Source organism: Carassius auratus, unplaced genomic scaffold, assembly GCF_003368295.1.
Source record: "Carassius auratus strain Wakin unplaced genomic scaffold, ASM336829v1 scaf_tig00012847, whole genome shotgun sequence".
NCBI lineage: Eukaryota > Metazoa > Chordata > Actinopteri > Cypriniformes > Cyprinidae > Carassius > Carassius auratus.
In genome coordinates, this window is record NW_020524335.1 from 33078 (window position 1) to 54034 (window position 20957).

The 20957-nt window shown below is 36.1% G+C and overlaps 1 protein-coding gene across 1 annotated transcript in view; it reads right to left on the reverse strand.

Annotated features, from left to right (window-relative positions):
* LOC113073763 (ankyrin repeat and fibronectin type-III domain-containing protein 1-like) overlaps nt 1-20957 on the reverse strand; it is a 75444-nt gene that overhangs the window by 29980 nt on the left and 24507 nt on the right. Inside the window, exons 7-12 of the mRNA XM_026246516.1 lie at nt 17778-17815; nt 10042-10170; nt 6833-7025; nt 5938-6148; nt 1771-1965; nt 461-574 (exon numbers count right to left, since the gene is read on the reverse strand). Coding sequence (XP_026102301.1) covers nt 461-574; nt 1771-1965; nt 5938-6148; nt 6833-7025; nt 10042-10170; nt 17778-17815 — 880 coding nt within the window. The remainder of the gene's footprint in view (nt 1-460; nt 575-1770; nt 1966-5937; nt 6149-6832; nt 7026-10041; nt 10171-17777; nt 17816-20957) is intronic.

Consider the following 20957-nt stretch of genomic DNA (forward strand, 5'->3'; position numbering starts at 1 on the left):
ACCATGACATCATAAACTACAGAAATTTCAGCTAAAACAACATCATAGTTTTAATAACTAGATATTTATATTAGAAAATGTGAGTGGTTTTCGTCCATGCATATTGCTAGGCTGCTGTGGGTCATTGCTAAGATGCTCTAGATGGTTCCTAAGGGGGATTTACAGTGGCTGTGCACTGATACATATCTCCAACTCTCTAAATAATATTCAGATGCCTAGATATGACTTGTGATTTTCCTTTAATTTAAGTCCATGGGTTTGTTCACCTGTTAATCATCTTTTGAAATTAAGAGAAACTGCAACTGTAAACTGCCAATAAAAGTAATAAAACACCTCTTCTCCACCCCTTTCATACAGTTGTTATACCCACTGTAATAACAATTTAATTAAAAAAAAAAACACCCTTTCTCAATGCAATCAGGTATATGTGTCTGTAATACAGACAAATGGCTGCACTGACCTTTGTATTTGGTCACTACAGCCGAGTTCATGCTGGCAGGTTCCTGAAAGCTAACAGTGAGAGACGTGCTGCCGGTCACACTCAGACGCACCATCAACGGAGCCTCCGGTGGTCCTGAAAGAGCCAGTTCAAAGGTCACATAGCAGAACTTGCACATAGCTTGCATTGTGCTTTTAGGGTGGGGAGTACAATAACTGTTGGTAATTAAATAACCATAAATACAGGTGATGTTTAATTATTATGATGTGTGACTTATTATGCAAAGTAATCCATTGTCAGGTTGATTCCCCGCAAGTATAAACATTGTTCCGACATCAAAACACGTTCTGCTCTGTTTGAGCATCTCAGCCAGCCCAGCTCAGCAACGATAGCTATGTTTTTGGGGCGATTTCCGTTAGAAAGATCAATTGAAGTGTTTGAGTGTCTGCACACAAAAGTGGCTCGACTTACAATTTATTTTCACAATTAATGAAAATAAAGTTTGAAATTGCTTAAACCTTTAAATAGACATCTTATTGTCCTTCAGAGGTGGAATGTAATATCGGTTTATTGCTTTTCTGTTGACCTGCTGTCAGTGTAAATGGAGCCACTGTCTGCCCAAGGGGAATCCAACAGCAGTGGAGAACTGCAAAAAGGGGTGAAATCCACTCATTTCAACAGGAATCCATTATGCCTGAGGGTAGACAATTTTTCAACGCAGATATCTTGTTGAATTCAAGTTGCTCATGCAAATTCTGCTTTCTTTTTTTAAAGTAAAGGGGGATTATTTTTTTCTATACCCACTTTATTTGCACATGCAAGCTGTTTGTGACTCCATCTTCTTGTTAGCACCTTCATATTGTACAGCTAATGGTGCTCTTGTGTTACCTAAAATCCTTTTCAGAGATACCGCTGAGTATTTCTTGGCAAAACTTCTGTGACAAAGCGATGCTGATTTATCGCGGCTGCTTTCACTTGAGGTTGTTTACAAAGAGAAGCCAACGAAACTCACCTGATTTAACAAGAAATCAATATGACAGGAGGGTGAGAGGAACTATCTTGTGTGTTCCCAGCTCAAGAGTCATTTCAGGCCAATCAACCTGATATTAATATCAGTGGGCCAAATGATCATAGTGGCTTGTTTGAAGAGTATTCACATTCTAATAAAGTTAACAGGAATAGATGACCTTTCAGCAGATAGTGATAGATTAGACAGGACTGATATTAAAAAAGGCTAGTTTTCTGTGTAATTGTATTGTATCTTAACATATGAATGACCTTTCCTCTCCCTGAAAGGTTAGACAACAGTAGCAGTCTCAGGTTTAACTTACGTGCATGCTCGAATCCCGTGCGCATGCGCTTGTAGAGTTTGCATCTCCACTCCCAAGCTTTGAGCTGTTTTTCCTTGTCAGATGTTTCCAGGCTGAGACTTTCTCTCATAACCTGGGTGGACAGGTCGCTGGCTCTCCTTTGGGCTTCCTGCACCAGCGCTGAGAGATGGGCATCTCTGCTCTCCAAACTGACAACTGAAACACAACACAGAGGTCTGGTAATGATACTTTTGTATGATTACAAAATGTATGATTTTTTTCTTTTTTAGCTTCTGGGCAACCTTGTATCTCAGTTTAAAAGTGAGGTGTAAAGTCAAAATGTGTTACTTCAAACCTGTATAGTGTAAAAAATACAGGTTCTCTGAAATGAAAATTAAATACACATTCAAGCTCTTGTACAATAGAGCACAACACTGGTCACCCATTTTTTCAGTGGCCTATGTACTAGAATTTCCTCTGTGGGCAGTAAAAAGGTTTTTCCATCAAAGAGTTTTTTAAGCCTTGAACCAAACCAACCAGCTCGGAGATGAACACAACATTACAATTCGACTGGAAGCTAAATTACCCGAAAACAGTCACTAGACTGCATACTTAAAATTATTTATAAGGAAATGAAGCTATCATTCCATGACACATTGAGATTGACGTAATACAAAAACTATAGTACAATATATAATGACTTTATAGTTTTAGTTGTAAAAACAATATATTTTGAGTTTGTTGCAAAATATATATGCATTTTGAGAGTGTAGGGAGTAGAAATTTGTTTTCAAATTTATATTTGTTCTTTCTCTCTTGAGGAGTGAGTAGTGTAGGTTTTTGAGCTATAATAATAAAATAAAAAAATATAAAATGAATCAAAAATCAAACAAAGCAGAACCAAATAAACAGAGCATGGTTTACACAGAAAATTAACTCATCAAAACTCAGCAAGAAGGCCAACAAGAACATATCAAACATTCAATAATGAACAACTACATAACCAGACCAAACACATAACCACATAAACCAGTAAGCAAAACCAGCACATGACAAATCAATAAACCATAAGAAATACAATCAGAATAACAAAACAGAAACAAAGATACAAAAAAGCTAGATAAACTTCAAAATAAGAGACAGATACAATTATTATGAGTAGTGAGTTTCTGAAATAATATTTAATTCACACTTGTGGATTCAACAGAAGAATGAATCATAATTTAACTGCCTCGTGGTAGCTCTATCTCGAAGGGTTTATGCGTTACTGCCGAAAATCAATTTCTCTATGGAGACAATGACTAGGACATTTACTTTCTGGAAACCTAATGAAGCATTACGCTCCATATCCAAAAAACAAAACAAAACAAAAAAAGTATTAAAAAACAAGTAAAATTGTTGTCACAAAAAAAATTAAAAAAAAAATATCAGTTTAGGCAGGGCATAAAAGTTTTCGCATGCAAACTTGTTTATAATCAAAACTGTAATGTGAAAATGACATGTATCTCCAACTTACATGAACCAAAAATAAAAGTCCTGATTGAAATGACAGGAAGCCCATTACACTACCATTAATTCTCCCAGCTCACACTCCATGTGTCAGCATAGCAGTGTGGATGAATGTACTCTACGGTCGTCTGGAACACACAGGACTGTGTTTGGCCATATAGATTTGTCATGGTAAAATGAATACTGCCTGACCAGACCTCCTCATGGGCTGTGAATACGACTGCATTTTCTTTCAGAGTCTTACTCATAGACCATGACAGCAAAATAAACAAATAAATACATGGCTGAAGAAACCCTCTTTCACTGGCCCAGCCCGAACCCCTGGAGACGGGAGCTCTCCGGGGGAGATGATAAAGTGTGTGTTGTCAACTCAAAAAAAGAGGGTCTAACCTAGCCGGTCTTACACGGGGGTTCAGGGCACAGTGGAAAAGGTTGATATTAGCAGCCTTGAGGTGCAATTTCCTGTGCTCTGAAGATTGACATCTGGCTACTACATGCGGTTAATTGAACAAACTATAAATTAATGGGCAAGTCGGCAGACATTGCACTGTCACACACAGTTGGCATTGTCGGGACTTCCCTAAATATAGGCATTATGGGCCCCAGTCCTGTCCATAAACATGCTTTAACATCAGTCTTCGGTCAGCCCCCTAAACTGTCAGGCGTCTGGCTGATTGATTTACTTGACACTTCTGGCTTGACATAAATATAAATCCCAAAGCCCAGGAGGGGAAAATACGGCAATGTTTGTTTTCTGTTTGTTTACAAGGATTGGATTTTGCCACGATGAACTGTTTTGAAATTTAACTGTAGCCCGGGTACAATAAATCACTTTGTATAATTGCCTCCTGTTACATGCATAATTGGAAAAGTCAAACCATTAAACGACAAACCTTGTTAAGATTTTTGTGAGGGATGCCGTGTGCTGTCTACCCCACCCCGGCCTTGCTCAGACTGCAGTACACTACTCCCTGTTAGGTCGCAGACAACATTCAGCTTTTTCATGATTGCACTGTGGACTGGAGGACTTTTTTTTCACGTCTTTCAAGGTAAGAAACACCTGTTCTACTGTTACAATAGACTCATGGACTGAATATGCTGTTGATTATTCCAAGGGCAATGGGCGCAGATATTTTTAACAGATCTGTTCTTGATGCATTAAAACCTGATATCCGGACCCAGGTTGTCACAACTATTTTTATATGAATGTTAAAAAATATGCATGAATGACAACAATGATTGTTTTATTATAAGCGTACAGTATGTGACACTGTACAATGTTATTACCAAAATATTACATAATTACATAATTCATTAACTCATTAGTGGTCACGACAGATGTCAGTAGATGTTTAAAGTAAAATTATGCGTGCTTATGGCAGCTTTCATGGAAAAGTTTATTCTAGTATTCCTACTTGGAGGCGATTATTACACGAGCCCCTAAAGCAAAGTGCCAAACACTCACTTCGGCTCAGTCTGTTTATCGTCAGCTTCATTCTAAACAGCTTGTCCAATTACAGAGCATCTGCTTTTGGTCACCAAAGCCAAACAGGAGCGTGTGACACAAGAAAAACCTTTTGATGGTGAAGAAACTGCATAGAATGCACTTCTGTTCCTTAGGGATGAAAATGTGAAGATAAGCAAAACATACAAAAGTAACCTAAGATAATAAGTAATAAAATCAAAGTAATACAAATTTAAATGTTAATAGTAAATAAAATGCCTAATTTAATTTAATTCAGCCAAAAACACAGAATTACTGCTTCTGTAAAAGAGATTTTATTGTATTACTGTGATATTAACTGTAAAACTGAAACATTTTATCAAATGTGACTAAGTTTTATTAAATTGAACTGTATATATATATATATATATATATATATATATGTAGAGAGAGAGAGAGAGAGACTATTTAGAACTACAACTGTTTAATATTAAATTAATAAATGTAGATATTTTATTGCTAAACTGACTTTTTAAACCACTTAATTTAATTTTATACAATTTAAATATTTAAATCACACAGTGTGTTTAAGTGTTAATACAATGAATACTACATACTATGTTTGTGTGCATATGTTTGTGTATATGTGTGTGTGTGTGCGCCTATATATGTATGTAGAACTAGTATTCTAGTATAGTATACAGTACTGTATTCATTTGGAATATATATTTTATATATCAATATGCAACAGCTGACATTTAATGAGGGGACACAAGACTTAATACATTAAATCAAATACAATCTATCTATCTATCTATCTATATCTATATATCTATCTATATATATATATATATATATATATATATATATATATATATATATATATATATATATAAATTACTAAGAAAATGCTAGTATTTCAAAATGTTTTGTTTTAGACACAGGACTTAAAAAGAAAGACAAACGAGATGAGAATGAAAACACAGCTGAACGTAATGAAGAAATCAAATCGGTAAACATGATGACAGACAGGCAAACGGAGAACAACGTCCAAACAAGGTGATATTGTGACACCACCGTGACAAATGTTCATAAAGGGCTAGATTAATTAATTGATTCACTCCAGTCAAATTACATTTTAAACCTCAAGAATGGCTCTTTAATAATGAAACACATTAGACACACTGAAGGACTTGACTGTTTGAAGCTCATCGCTGTTAAATATGCATACTCACAGTGAGGGCTCTCCTTCCCTCCAGCTTTGAGTAGCAGTTTGGCTATGGGGACGTTGTTGGTCATGATGGAGATGTCCAGAGGTGTCAGACCTTCACTGTTGGGAGTGTTGAGGTCCAGTTCATCAGCTGTGTACTGAAACAGCAGGATCTGTACGGCATCCAGGTCCTGCTGTTCGACAGCCTCAAACAGAGCCTCACTGCTCTGAAAGTTCTGTGAGGAGAAAAAACGGTTTGAAGGTAAGCAGCGGCACTCATGATACTCTAAGTAGTCATTTAACAGAACTTTTTATACACTGTAATTTGCAGAAAATTTGTTACAGGAACAGTCCCCCTATTGCACCTTTGCACCTCACTCAGACAACATGAAAAAAAGAGCACAGATTGCCAATAGATGATTTCTCATGGGTTTGACCTACAACCATACGATTAGTAGCACAGATCTTTAACCAGGCATGCACCAGAAACTACTAGTACCCCGATCAATTTAATGCAATAATAAATGAATAATTCAAATGTGAATTCATAGTTTCTGAGTTTCTTAGCAGTTGAGTTTCTGCTCTTCAATTGTGAGTTAAATCCATGTATGAAAACATATGCAGGCAGCGAGGGTGAAAGATGTATTTGGGCACTTGAGTCAACAAGAGGATTGCTAGACCTAGTCGTATATAATCAGTGACATTTGTGTAAGCTCTGAGAGCATGGCACAGCGCTGACAGTCTCATGGGCATCCGAAATGTCACTCCAGTTTTAAGCATGTCATGTGTAAGGTCAAGTGAATGTTAATATCAATTGATTATACAGTTTATTAATGTAAATGTTGGCTAATGTCAGCTTTTTACTGTAAGAAAAATGGTGAATTATTGATTAATTAAAAAAAAAACATTAAGATACTCACAGATACTTTACGGATCCGATCAGATCGACCAAAAAAGTAGACATCCTCAAAGGAGGAGTGGCTTCCCTTGAGCTTCTCTGAGAGGTTTCGGTAGAGGCGCTTGGCAGCACTCGGGGAGGCGGGACCTGCCCCCTTCTTAGTCTGCGTCAGCTGCAGGTTCTGCATCTGTTGGGTCATACTAATGGAGAAGTTCCTGTGGAGTTGAGAAGGGAAAGAGAACAGACAAAACACATTTAGGTGTGGACTGTTACATCAGTGCTGTTAAGGGGGTGCTCTCAAAATAAATTAATAGCATGTGTTTCGGTATGCAATTTATGACTAATATCTGAGTCAGCAGTGTCTTGGTGACAGATGGCCTGGCCACTGGATAGTCATTAATTCCTCAGCTCAAGCAAAAAACTACCTGCAAAATAACTGCATATGCACAGGTATTTTATTTTGAAAAGAAAAAGCAAATATGTGACATCTAAATAAACTTTTCTGATATCTACACTACATTTTCATAATGTTTTTTTTTTTTTTTTTACAGAAATTAATGCTTTTATTCAGCAAGAATGCATTCAATTTATCAAAAGTGACATTTACAGTGTTACAAAAGATTTCTATTTCAAATCAATGCTGTTATTCTGAATTTGATTATTGAAAAAATCCTGAAAAAAATTTATCACTGTTTCCAAAAAAATAACTGTTTTAAACTAATAAGAAAGGTTCCTTGAGCAGTGAATCTGCTTTTATTTTATCATGTGACACTGAAGAGTAAGAACTGATGAAAATTCAGCTTTGCCTTCACATGAATCAATTACATTTTAAAATATATTAAAATTGAAACAGCTATTTTAAATATTTCACGATGTTACTATTTCTGTATCAGATAAAAAAACCTTTGAGCATAAGAGATTTCATAGGCATAAACTTAATTCCTTCAAAAGATTTTAAAGGGGTCATATGACGTTGCTAAAATAAACATTATTTGGTGTAATGCTATGTGTTTATGCGGTTGAAGGTTCAAAAAACACATTATTTTCCACATAATGTACATTATTGCTGCTCATCTATGCCCTGCCTTTCTGAAACTTGTCGATTTTTACAAAGCTTATTGTTCTGAAAAGCTGATTGGCCAGCTATCCAGTGCATTGTGATTGGACAAATACCTCAAGCGTGTGATGGAAATGTTACACCCCCTACCAATCTGGTATGTAGCATTATTTATCAGAACACCGGTGCGACAGGACAAAAACAATAAAAAAAAAACAGTATAAACTGTCATAATTATAATTACTCACACTGTCTTTCTACACATTACGCATCGCGCTGCATAAACATAAAACCATGTCTGCATTTGTGATCGGAGAAACGACAAACAACAAGCACTACTTTACACTGTTTAAAACTCTCGTTTGAATCATTTGTAGCAAATTCTTTAAATATGAAACCATACTTACAGACTGTGAGTCAGAAGCGCCAGACTGTGAAATTGCCCCACTTTATAGAAACAGACTCCATTTTGTAGGCTACTCTCAGAGGAAACAGTCCTCATCCTCTGTATAATGTGCTGCACACATCTGAATATTTGGGTTGAACTGTTCCAGAACAGAATACAACTTAACCACTGATTTTTTAGTTGTGTCCTCTTTTGGAAGGCCAAATAAAGTAGCTTTGCTTTCACAACAAAACACAGCATCTCGACAACATGGCGGGTGCAGCAACAGTGAGAAAGTTATGCTACTTTTTTTTATGAACATTTGGGTGGTGTTCTGCAAATTTTCCACAATGTGACATGGAGATGTGGGGGGGGTGTAGTCGACTATTAAATTTTATAAAGAATATCTCTTTGGATTTGAGACTTTAGTCTTTGCAACTTTACAGATCTTCTTTATGCACCAAGAGCTTGTAACACTCCAAAGAGAAAGGAAAAATTTAAATCGCATCATATGACCCCTAAAAAAAAGAAAAACTCATTTCATGGCATCATTACTCAATATCAAAACTGATATCACTCAGTGATCCAAAACAATTTAATTAACTATGGCAGCCAGGCCAAATTGACCTAACCGCAATTCGTAGATACTTTACTAGGTGGCTAAATACAACATCACTAGCATTAATTTGTATGATTTGTGGAAAATCTTACATATATTATGAGGTGGCAAATTTGTATGAAAGACTACCCCTAACCCTGTCCTTAAATCTACAGAATCAATCCTTACAGAAATCATACAAATTATATTTGTATAAATTTGCTACCTTGCGAAATATCTATGAATTGGTCGTGAGATATCATTGGCCATCACTGCAGGACAACATAATCTGGTTATCAAGGATATCCTCAGTGTTCTTATACTATAATGAAATCCTCCAGGAAATCAATTAATTCTGAGCTAAGAATAACAGTATGTATAGACAGTGAATTTATAGTAGCTGTTGAGAGAATCCAATTTATAAAAAAAAAAAAAAAAAAAAAATGGCCGAACATATGTAATACATATGTTTTGCTACATCCCAAAAATGTATCAATTTGTGAAAGAATACTCTGAACACCATCAATCACTCCATGACATGTGAAAACAATTCATATAAATGCCTGAATAAAAGACAAGATCTGAAACATTTGTCAAAACATCTGGTGCAAGTACACACTGTCTGAACAGAGCATAAAAAAACATGCTGTTAAAAAAAAAGAGAACTTGAAGTCCTCATTATTGAAAAAAAAAAAAAATAATAATAATAATCTTGCAATTACATCGAATTTGTCCTTAATTGACATTCCCCTTAAAAGCTATGGAACCGAAGGGGATCAATGTGGTATTTCTCATCTCAGCGCTCCATAATCCTGTCAGACATGACATAAAGGCAGTGTCCTTGTTTTTTTTTCTTGTGCGCAGTTTTGAGTGTGCAAACACCTACTCAGTGCACTAATAATATTGCACTCTGCAGTGCCAGAGTGAAGCCTCTGACACCACTGAGTATTCAAGCGAGCAAAGTGAGAGGTCAAATCAGAGTGGTGCTCTACGGTTATGCCTTGAATACAATAAGGCCAATCAAAAAATGAAAATGCAGCTGCCTGGATGACTGAGAAGCACCTGTGGGAAGCAGCAGGGGGGTGATGGGTAATTTTAGAAGCACTTAAGAGGGGAATCGAACTGTGAGGAAAAGTACACTTGAAGTAAGAGACTGCGGACGGACGAGAGTGAAAGCGATTCTCAACTCACCTGTCCAAGCTCTGAGAGCTTCCCGCAGCGCCAGAGAGGAGGAAGAGGGGTCTGAAATCCTTAATCAGCGCAGCATCGCTCTGCCTCTGGTTGAGTCTCTGAGCCAGTCGGGAGATTCTACTCTCAGATCTGATGAGAGAAAGTCCAGTTAGATGTGGGACAGTGTTTGATTCAGGACACTGGAAGAGGAAAAGGGTCAAAACAGACACCCCTGCTCTGGAGTCGCCCGGAGTACCAGGTGTTCACCGCAGCTCTCCTCTTCACGAGCATCTCGCCACGGTGTTGGCTGGCTAATGTGCGGTGAGAGGAGAGGAGATGGAGGGGGGAGGGAGAGGGAGAGAGAGAGAAAGAGAGAAGGAGGGGGAGAGAGGGGCATTCTGCAGGCACTAGGATGAGCGACACAGAGACAACAAAAGCACACAGGCGTTTAACGCGAGATTCCACTGAGCATGCCCAGAGCACGCTGTGAAAGCGATGGGGTGGGGGGGGGGACCTGTTGTTCCAGTTCTCTCATTCTTCCTCTTATCTGCAGAAACAGGCATCTAATCCCCAACATAACAACAATCTGGTGTTCTGACTTTCATGAGTGGACCTGAGTTGGATCCACAGGTAACTTGCCTCTCATGTACACATTTGCACACATTTGCAGTGTCAAACCCTACTGAGCTGTCTGTCAACACAGTATTTTAAGACATCACAGGAGGCCTGCTCCAAAAGGTAGCAAGCATAATTATTAAGATTATGTTTCGCCCCCTCTGGGTGCATTTTATACTAAGGCGCTCAACCAGCCACCACTGAGTTTCCATTAGATTCTTGGAAAAAAAGATGAATCCAAAGGTCATAGCCTCTGACCACACACACTGGTGACACGACTGCCTAAACATTTAAAGATATTATTTAAAGAAAAATATTCAAATAATTATAGAAAGAATACAAAATAAAAAAATTCTAAACAAGATAGATAGACAGCTTCAATTAAATTAGCATGCAGTGAGGCAGTTCACTAGGTTTTGGGATTACACATGAATCACAAAAGCAAGCTGATGAAAACTCAATTGTGGCTAGTTGAACTCTTCAATTTAAAATGTGGCCAGAGGGCAAAATGCATAATGCTCCAACTTAATTGAGGCATACTTCAAACTAAAACATGTCCTAATTTCCCCCTCGTTGATGATGTTGTTATAATAATGATCAGAACATTACGGGAAAAAAGGTTGTTTGTGTCTCTGTATTTGTGAAGACCCTTAGGTTTTAAAGCAATATTGAAAATGAGTGCTCAATCACTGCATGTAATGCTTTTAATCCATTAATACTGACTTAATAGCTGGAATGCTTGACTGTGTGTTTAGTGCCCTAGTGCACAAAAGCATGCCCTGATTTTTATTGTCTACAAAGGCCAATGGAAAATTACAGTTCCATTTAGGAGATTTCGAAGACTTTTTAGAAGTAATACTAGCTTTTCATGATGAAATCTGAATTAGACTACAAAAAAAAAAAAAAAACATGTTTTACCGTGGGAGGATGTGCTCAGACTTTACTGTGTCTATAGTCGTGACATGGTGTGAAATGGATCCCCGGGGAAAAGGAATATTATACTAATATGGCTTATCTCTCCACCTACTTGGATATTAGTAAATGCTTTAATTTCTCAGAGAATAGCTCAAGCCATTTTTTTCGCATGCAAAATGGTCACTAAAACAAAGAAGAGCTAAAGGCAGTCCTCCTCCATAGTTGGTTTGAAGATACCCAACCATTCCAGTTGGAGATAAAGACAAGTTTGAGGAAAGAAAAGTGGATGATTCACACGACCACATGGCCAGACAAGACATTTTACTACTGCACTCTTACCCACATAAATTCCATCCTGTGTTAAATCAAACTTCTAAAAGAAGAGAGAGACACTTTAAAGAAGTAATGAGGAGATACAGAGAAGAAAACAAGAAGGTGATACAAAAAAAGATGCATGAAGATAGCTGCAATTTGACAATTTAATTCAGCTAAATGATATAGGGATGTGTTCTTTATTTAAGCATTAATGAATATATGCCAAATTAAAAAGACAGATTCAATTGTTCCTTATCTAACATAAAACGTATGAGGTGCAGCCAGAGACTCAATTTCTGTCCTCAATTTGTCAACAGTTTTTTTATTTAATTTTTTAGGTAATGCTAAATCGAAAACAAAGTCAATGGTCAAGTGCTTAAAAACAATGTTTATATGAAATACTCACTTTTAGATAAGAAATACATTTAAATAATAATGAAATGTCCAAAATCGGCCTCCCTTATTCACTGTTCTTTGTACGTCAAATAACAAGAACAATATGAAAGAGCAAAAGAATAATACATTTTAATCAAATTTACTTTTACATTGCTTTTTTGTTTTGTGAATGGTTTGATTACATAAATCAGTAAACAGTATTATACACTGTAAAAAATGATTGTTGATTAATATATATATATATATATATATATATATATATATATATATATATATATATATATATATATATATATATATATATTGCAGTATATTTCAGCCTTTTTTATGGCTCTAAACAATACTGAAATAATGTAAAATGTAACTTAATTCAATTTGTTACTTGCCATTTCTTAGGAATTAATTGTGAAATTCATTAGTAATTAATAAAAGTGAGTTTATGAGTACAATTATAAATACTACAACAATGTTTTAGTGTATATTATATTATAATATAGTAATAATGTTTTATAAACATACACCACCTAATACTGTACATGTGTAAAAAACAGCAATTTCAGACACAGCTAAACTTAAAGTTAATAAAATAAATTCACATACTTTACTTTAATACTAACTCTCAAAACAAGCTTTCAAGAGCTAAAACTGTCTCACATGCAATACTCAAAGTGTATATTCTTAAATGACACCAGATATATACACCAGGGATAAGGGGTCGGCCTCTTTAAGAGGGAACTGCATCAAAACAGTTCAAATATAATGGCAAAAATTTTGAAGAACATTTTCCATGGGGGCAGAACAAAGCTGTTTCCATAGCTGCAGCTTAAAAGCAAAGCTCTCATCGTCTTGCATGTGAGCATTCAGGAAACACAAGCTTAATGAAAACTGACACTAATTGTACAGCGAGATACCCGTGTCATCAGTTCCTATCAGTGGAAGTCCTTGAAAGGGTATTAGAAAAAAAATTAATAAAAATAAAGTAAAGTATCATTGTGCACCACTCAGCCCAAGGCAATCTCTAATAAGGAGTAAATAAATACATTTATTATTTCTTGAATTTTTCCTGCTACTTTTGCACAGTGATATTGCATCCCGTGGCCTACAGGAATACCTCCGTGCAACATTACGCTTTATAAACTCAATTCCTCATGTTTGGCAGCACTGGGACAAAGAAACTAATTTACAAAAGCAAGACAAATAACTCTGTCAACATGTAGTGGCTCTGTTAAAAAGGGCTTAGTTTCTTTCTAACGTCAGGAGTAGTGTTGTCAAAAGTTAAAAATGTGACGATACCAGCATTTTGAATTCTTAAACGGCTCTGATTGGCCATTGTGTTCAACAGACATATCTGTTGAGTGCGTGAACACAATGGCCAATCAGAGCTGTTCAAGGATCTGCTCAACAGTGCTCAAAATGCTAGTGGGAAATGCTGGTATCGTCACATTTTCGAACTTTCAGTACTGACATCTGTACTATTGATAACACCAGTCAAGAGGAAGTTAAAAGTGATACTAGAAGGAAACAATGAAGAAACCAGGCCAGCTAGTAATAGTACATAAGCACAGGTGTAGAATGACTGAAAGCACAAAAGGAAGGTGTGAAAACAGGTAGAACCAGTGAAGCAAATGGAAGGAGATAAAAAAGACACCCTTGGTTCCTATTGCTTGAAGCATGAAACGGCTTTATGAGTCCTCGTGGAACTTCATGTAAAGTTGTAGCTATCACAAAACCACTTCTAAACTCATGTCATCTCCAACCTGATCCAGTCGTCTCACATTGCAGCCGCTTCCAGATATTTCTTTACTCATGGAAAGACAAGAAACCTGCAGAAGGGGGGCTATGAGAGGAGCAAACACGTAGCCAATCAGAAGGCAGTATACCAAGTCACGACGGCTTGAAAGAGCAAGCGTTCTCTTCTCAGCAGGCTTTTGTGTGCAGCTCCTCTCCGCAGCTCAAGGCCAAGTCTTCCATTTGCATGGCAGGCAAAACAAAAGCCACGACAACAGCTCTGCGACACACATCTCATCGGAGTATGGGCTTGGATGCTTGGTTTCTATTAGTATTTTGCTCAAAACCTAAAAATATCGTTTACTGGCAGGCAAATCCACAATATCATGCGACGATTCCTCAGGCGAAGTGCAAACCACATGTACGATGGTGATTAGTCTCAAAACAGCTACTCCAATGAACAGAAAATGTGGGAAGTGGATACTAGAGCCAAAATCAAGCTCCAAGAACTTGTAGAGTAAATTATCAAATGTCTGCAAGATTTTATAAATGAAAACGCTGATTTTTGTCATACTTGATGGGTAGAGTACCACACTAGAAATGTTAAGATTATCAGTTTGATTGCAATGAATGCGATTCCAATAAAATGGACAGCTTGACCAAAAATGAAATTACTTACTTGGCCTCATGTCATTCCAAACCTAATATTAGAAGAACATTGGGAACCAAACAACAAGTTGGAACCCACTGACTTCCAATGTTTGGACAAGGAGATTCTGAGACGATTCGCAAAATATCTGCTTTTATGTTCCACAGAAGTCATACAGGTTTGGAACGACACAAGGGAGACTAATGATGACGGGATATTCATTTTTGGGTGAACTAAATTCAATTTGAAGGCACCCACTGCAATCAACAAAATTTGATAATACTTTAGTTTAGCAAACTGTGACTGTGTTTGACTGAATTCGTTAAGCTAAACTATTGGCACATGATTAAGGACTCTGTGATTCAATCCTTCAGAATATAAAAGTCAAGTGTCGTATAAAGCTTATATAAACATTAAAAAGATCTTTACGTAACTCTCCTTAATAAACTCAAGTGTTACCTTTATGTGTGGGCAACATGGATTTCTGTGTCCCATGCTAGGTTGAGTCAGCCAAAACTATAATTCAGAACAATTTGTGTCAGCGAAAGTACAACTCATCCTGAGATCAACCTGGACTCTTCTTTTTTTGGCATAAAATACATACATCAAATGTAATGTTTCAACTGTGTCATGAGCGGGAAACATCCATCAGTGAGAAATGAGCCAGAGAATGGCTCGACTGACCGAGCATAAATCAAGCAGCTGTCAATTAGTCCTGATGTTGTCATTCTTCATAGGAAGCAAATAGCCGATTGCAATGTTCAAACTTTGATTTTTGTCTGTGAAGCCATCCGCTGTTTCAAAGATGTCTTCAGAGTTGTATTTTTCATTAAGACAATTATAACTGAAAAATTTTGCTTCTGGCTTAAATATGAGTCCTCTATCCATAATATTGCTTTCTCAAAAGAAAATAATTGTCTCATCTGAATCAGGAGAGAAATATGAACAGATGAAGTGAAAACAGTCTAAAACAGTCGTAAAACAAATATGTTGATGTGAGAGGACAACAGGTGATTGAGAGTTTTTATGCTTTATGTATTATGGTTTTATATTTTGGCCAGAAGCGATGGATTTAAATTTACCTTTATGCATTTAGCAGACGCTTTTATCCATAGCGACCTACAGTGCATTCAGGCTATACATATTTTACCAGTATGTGTGTTCCCTGGGAATTGAACCCACAACCTTTTGCGCTGCCAATGCAGTTTTTACTCTAATGTTAACTGATGGACTGGATTTGTGTGGATTACTTTTAAATTATTGTGATTTAAATTTTATCAGCTGTTTGACCTTATTCTACCAGCACCCATTCACTGCAGATGATCGATTGGTGATTTTATCTACTCATCTATATCTTGGATGGCCTGACGGTTGAGTACATTTTCAGCAAATTTTCATTTTTTGGCTCACCTATTCCTTTAAACTTCAGTTTGTGGCTTCAGATGACTAGAAATATACTGCACAGGTAGTATAGGATAATTTAATTAGCTTTAATTGTGATTTGGCAGGACATAGTTCCCATCTACTTGCATTGAATGGAAAAGAGCATCTCAAGCATTCTTCTAAACTACTACTTTTATGATCCAAAGAAGAAGAAAAAAATCATACGGGTTTGGACAGACATAAGGAGACACGATGACAGATTTTTCATTTAGGGTCAACTATCACTTTCACCATTAATTACATAATTGCACTGCTACGAAAGCTGATTTGTACATTCATGTCTTTCAAACCCAGTATGACTTTCTTTTCTCTGTGGAACACAAAGGGAGTTCAAGCTGTTCTTCTCCATAAAATGAAAGTGAATGGTGGCAACAGCTTTTTTTTCACAGATTTTTTATTTTTCACAGATACAGATGACAGATTTTTCATTTAGGGTCAACTATCAATTTCACTCTTAATAACATAATTGCACTGCTACAAAAGCAGTGTTCATGCATTATGGAATACAGCAGCGTCAGAACATATTTGTAATAAAGTCTAAATAATTTGAATTATGAAACTGCAATAAAGTCTAAATAATTTGAATTATAAAACTGTGAAACAATGCAGTGTATCAACACCACAATGTTGCAGCACCTATCTCTGGAATCATGAAAGCCAACGACTTGATTATGTCTTGCTGAGGCTTAAATGCGGCTTCCATTGAGTTGATCTCCATAGCAACACTACTAGTGCCATATTTCTTAATGGATACCATGGGCTCCACTGATTCAGACTGCAGGCAGTACGGTTTCTCACCGAGCGGAAGCATTCAGAACAGTTTCCCTCTGCAGCTACTAGACGTGCGCATGCAAACACACTATTACCCAAACAAACTGACAGGTTAGGGATTTTAAAACCCCATAAGAGGTTCTACTGGTTGTAGAAAATGTATTGTTGTGTTGAGCTGAATACAATGCTTCACTGTAAAAATAAAACTGCATCAAAAGGAATGACAGACACCTGTAGAGCTATTACACACTGTGAACTGCCACAGAACCCATGCATTTTTTGCTCATTAACATATTGCAACAGTTAAATGAATGAATAAATACATTATCCAATAGTAAATGCTGCAGATAGCTTAGTCAAGTTGATATATCAAAAAGCAAACCTTCATGAAGTTTCATCAGAGTAGTGACCAGAGCAGCGAATAATAGTGCACATAACACTGCAGGATATTGGCTGCTTCTGGTTAATGGTGCCCCCCCCCCCCCCCCCCATGGATTCATATTGATAAAACCAATAGCTTAGAAACATGCTCCTTTGTGCATTTGATTGGATTAAAATTTCAGTGGATCACAACGGATAACAATGATAAGAAGCACAAAATAAACAGTTATAAACATCTTCTGTGATAACAAGACCTTCTGATATCTTGGTTCTGAAGTCGGAACATGTCTAAACCAGAAATACAGAATTTTACTGCCTTGCAATGATTATTATATAATTATAGAGTTCATACCGAGCTCATTAGCCAACTGTAGTTACACTTCATCATATTCATGAGTTTTCTCAATTGTGTCAATTTTGTGAACAACATTTGATAGTGCTGTCATTAGTTCAACATCTGTTTCTTGTCTTTATCTTTTCCGTTTTCATTTCGGACAACTGCATGGAGTTTTAGAAGGTGAAGGATGTAAAATAAACTACTTACTTTTTATGGGTTTCGTATCTGCCAGTGGCTCCAAGACTCTGCAAAATTAAATGAACAAAACAGTACAACTTTAAATATCATTTATATTAACATTAATGATAAATTAACCTTGATTAATTCTAAATTAAGACTATCTGAAAACTTATTCAAAAGGTAAAAAAAAAAAAAAAAATTGTTTGTTTAAAAACTAGTTATATAAATAGTTTTGTATAAAAACTGTCACTTTATGCTTTTGCTTGGAAAGTAAATCGGTTGTTATGCAATTATGAACTTTTCCAAACTAATACTAGATTGTATAGGTATTGAATTACCCATAAGTCAAATAAAGGCAACATGACAAAAATGCATGAAACTACAGTGCCTGAATTACTAGTCTAGGATTCCACAGCAGACATACAGATGCATAAAAACAGATGTGTAAATGTGGCCCCTCGTTGCTTACATAATGTGAGTTAATGATATTAACACTCTCTATTACTACAATGCCAAACAGAAATATTCAATTTTCTAATTATGCCATAATCAACGCAGATACCAAAGCACTTCCGTTACCAGAAACTGTGTCCCCACGCTTGGGAATGGCACTCTCACTGTTGTCATAGCAACTTTCGAGAATGTTTTGAAAACGACCTTTCTTGTAGATGTGCATATCCTTTCATCTGACATCTAACGCCATGTACAAGTGCTGAAAACCGTGCACATCGATCAGCTACCGATGCATGAAACTCACACGAAGTGAAACGGATCATAAGTATTATTATGGGTGAAGTACACAAAAATAGATTTGTACGATGCTTGAGCTGTTACAGCATACAGCACTTTGTTCTTTATGTGGTCTTTGTTATTGTATGCAATTATAAACACTGCGGGAATGTTTTTTGGAGGATACAAGGGAGGCAAAAAATATGAATATGAAATATGAAAAGCAAAAATGTATAAAATGTGAATGGAGAACAATAATGCAATGGAACAATATATAAACTATTTATTTTACTTTTTAAGTCCAGCTGTGTATATATTATATCATAAGGTTATATAAGGTTCCATGAATGTTAAAGGTTCTTCATGAAAATATTAATGCCAGTAAAGAACTTTTTTAAGAGTATATAATCGTTCAAACTATTGGCTGTTTTTTGAAAGTCTAAAGTAAATGGTGTTCAGTCAATACACGGAAATGGTTTCAAAGTAAAATTACAAAAATAAATGCTCTTTAAACACAGTGAAGAGAAGTTACTTCCTAATTTCAAGAGTCCAGTCACACACCACTCTTTCATTGGTACCCTCTGTTTTAATAGCATCATTTGTTCAAAGAAACCAACTCTTAAAAAGTTAATTCAAAGTTAATTCTCATGAGAGGAGTCCTTAATTAGCTTTAATGTGAAACGGAAGCAGGAACGCAAGGCAATCAGCCTTTTTAAATAACCAAACAAAAGAAATGAGCAATTAAGAAATAATTATCTGTAGATCTGTAAATTCCGTGCAAAGCAATATCTGAAGTGCTTGTGCCACTGGATGTTAAAAATACTCCTTAAATCAATATCTGCACAAAAATAACATCACTATATCACACTGATATAGAAAGAAATGAAAATACTACTACACTGTCCAGACTGTTCTTCTGGTTAATATTGACAAAAGGCTCAGTAGCCACGAGCCTCTTTCTCCTGAAGAAAGTAAAGAAAAATATATTTTCACATACTGAAAGAACACGTCTTACAGTATATGATGTGACTCACTGAGATGCACAAAATCGAGCTGAATCAATTTCCATTGATGATGACACACTTGCCACAGTGTGTGGTACACAATGTTCTATTCCAAACCCAGCAGCGTCTGTGACTGAAGTCATGCTTCCTAACAAAGCACATAGCGTGAAGAGTCGTGAATATATCCGAGAGGGACTGAGTCCTCCATAAATGCTGCTTATCTGCTCGCATAGCGTCTTGATGAAATCAGCTGGAGATGAATGACAATGATCATTATGAGTGTAATTGTGTGTAACAAACTGACATCAAATTCCCTAACATTTCCATAAACTGGCCTTTTGGCAGGTTAGATGTTTCATACATACTGTCAATGCTAAACATCAGATGTATACACAAAATCATACAAAACCTGGCTAGAAATAATGAGACTAACCATTTGTAGAAATGGGAGAAATTCTCAATATTGAACTTTTTGGGTCAGAAATCTCTTTTTAAACAACAGATTCAGTAGATTACAACATGGTCACATTAAAAAAAGGTATCATATACACATCAGATACTAAGATATCAAATATAAAGTTTAAGTTCAAATGAAAATCCTAATGTTTAAATTTAAACCTATGCTATACTGCATACACATTGGATGACACATTGGATCATTTTTAGTGTATTCTGAGTTAAAAGAACAAAATGTACAGTACCCCTGCTGTTAGATTTTATTGCAAATTTGATATTAAAATGCAATCTTGAAAAAAAATTTTTTTTAGCTGAAATATATATCAAATTAGAAGTTATTTTAATTTCATGTAAAATACATATTTGAAAAATTATATAGACATAAAAAAACTAAAATACAAAACACCCAACGTTACCAAAAATGTAACTAAAATTACTCATTCAAAATATTAACAAAAACTATAATAGCATTCCCATGATACTACAGTAAAACTGACAAAAGTCAAATTTTTAAATGAAAATTCCCAAACTATGATAGATAAACTCACAATTGCAAGTGCAAAATAAAAAATTGCATATGTGAGATCTAATGTCACAATTATGACAAAGTGTAAATTGCAAGAAACTGCTTTTTAAACAAATTTGTAATTACAAGAAGTCAGTTACTTCATGGAGTCAGTTTACTTGTCATAACGAGACTTTATCATACTCAACAAGGTCATGTTTTTGACTTGAAAATCCAGATCAAACACAATCCAGTAAAAATGAGACAGCAATCTTGAACCATGTGAAAATGTGACCACAGCAAAATGTCTGAGAGCAGCAAATGCCAGCCGACCAGCACTTTGAGCTTAGCAGCTTTGAGACTTCTAATCGAGAGAATTGCTATTGACGGCTTGTTGATTTTGGTGAAATGTCACACTCAGGAAGCTCTATCGGGAACACAACACAGGGCTGCTCTTGAGTGCGCCTGTTTTTTTAATGTCAGTGAACCTTCTGGACCAATACAACAGTTCAG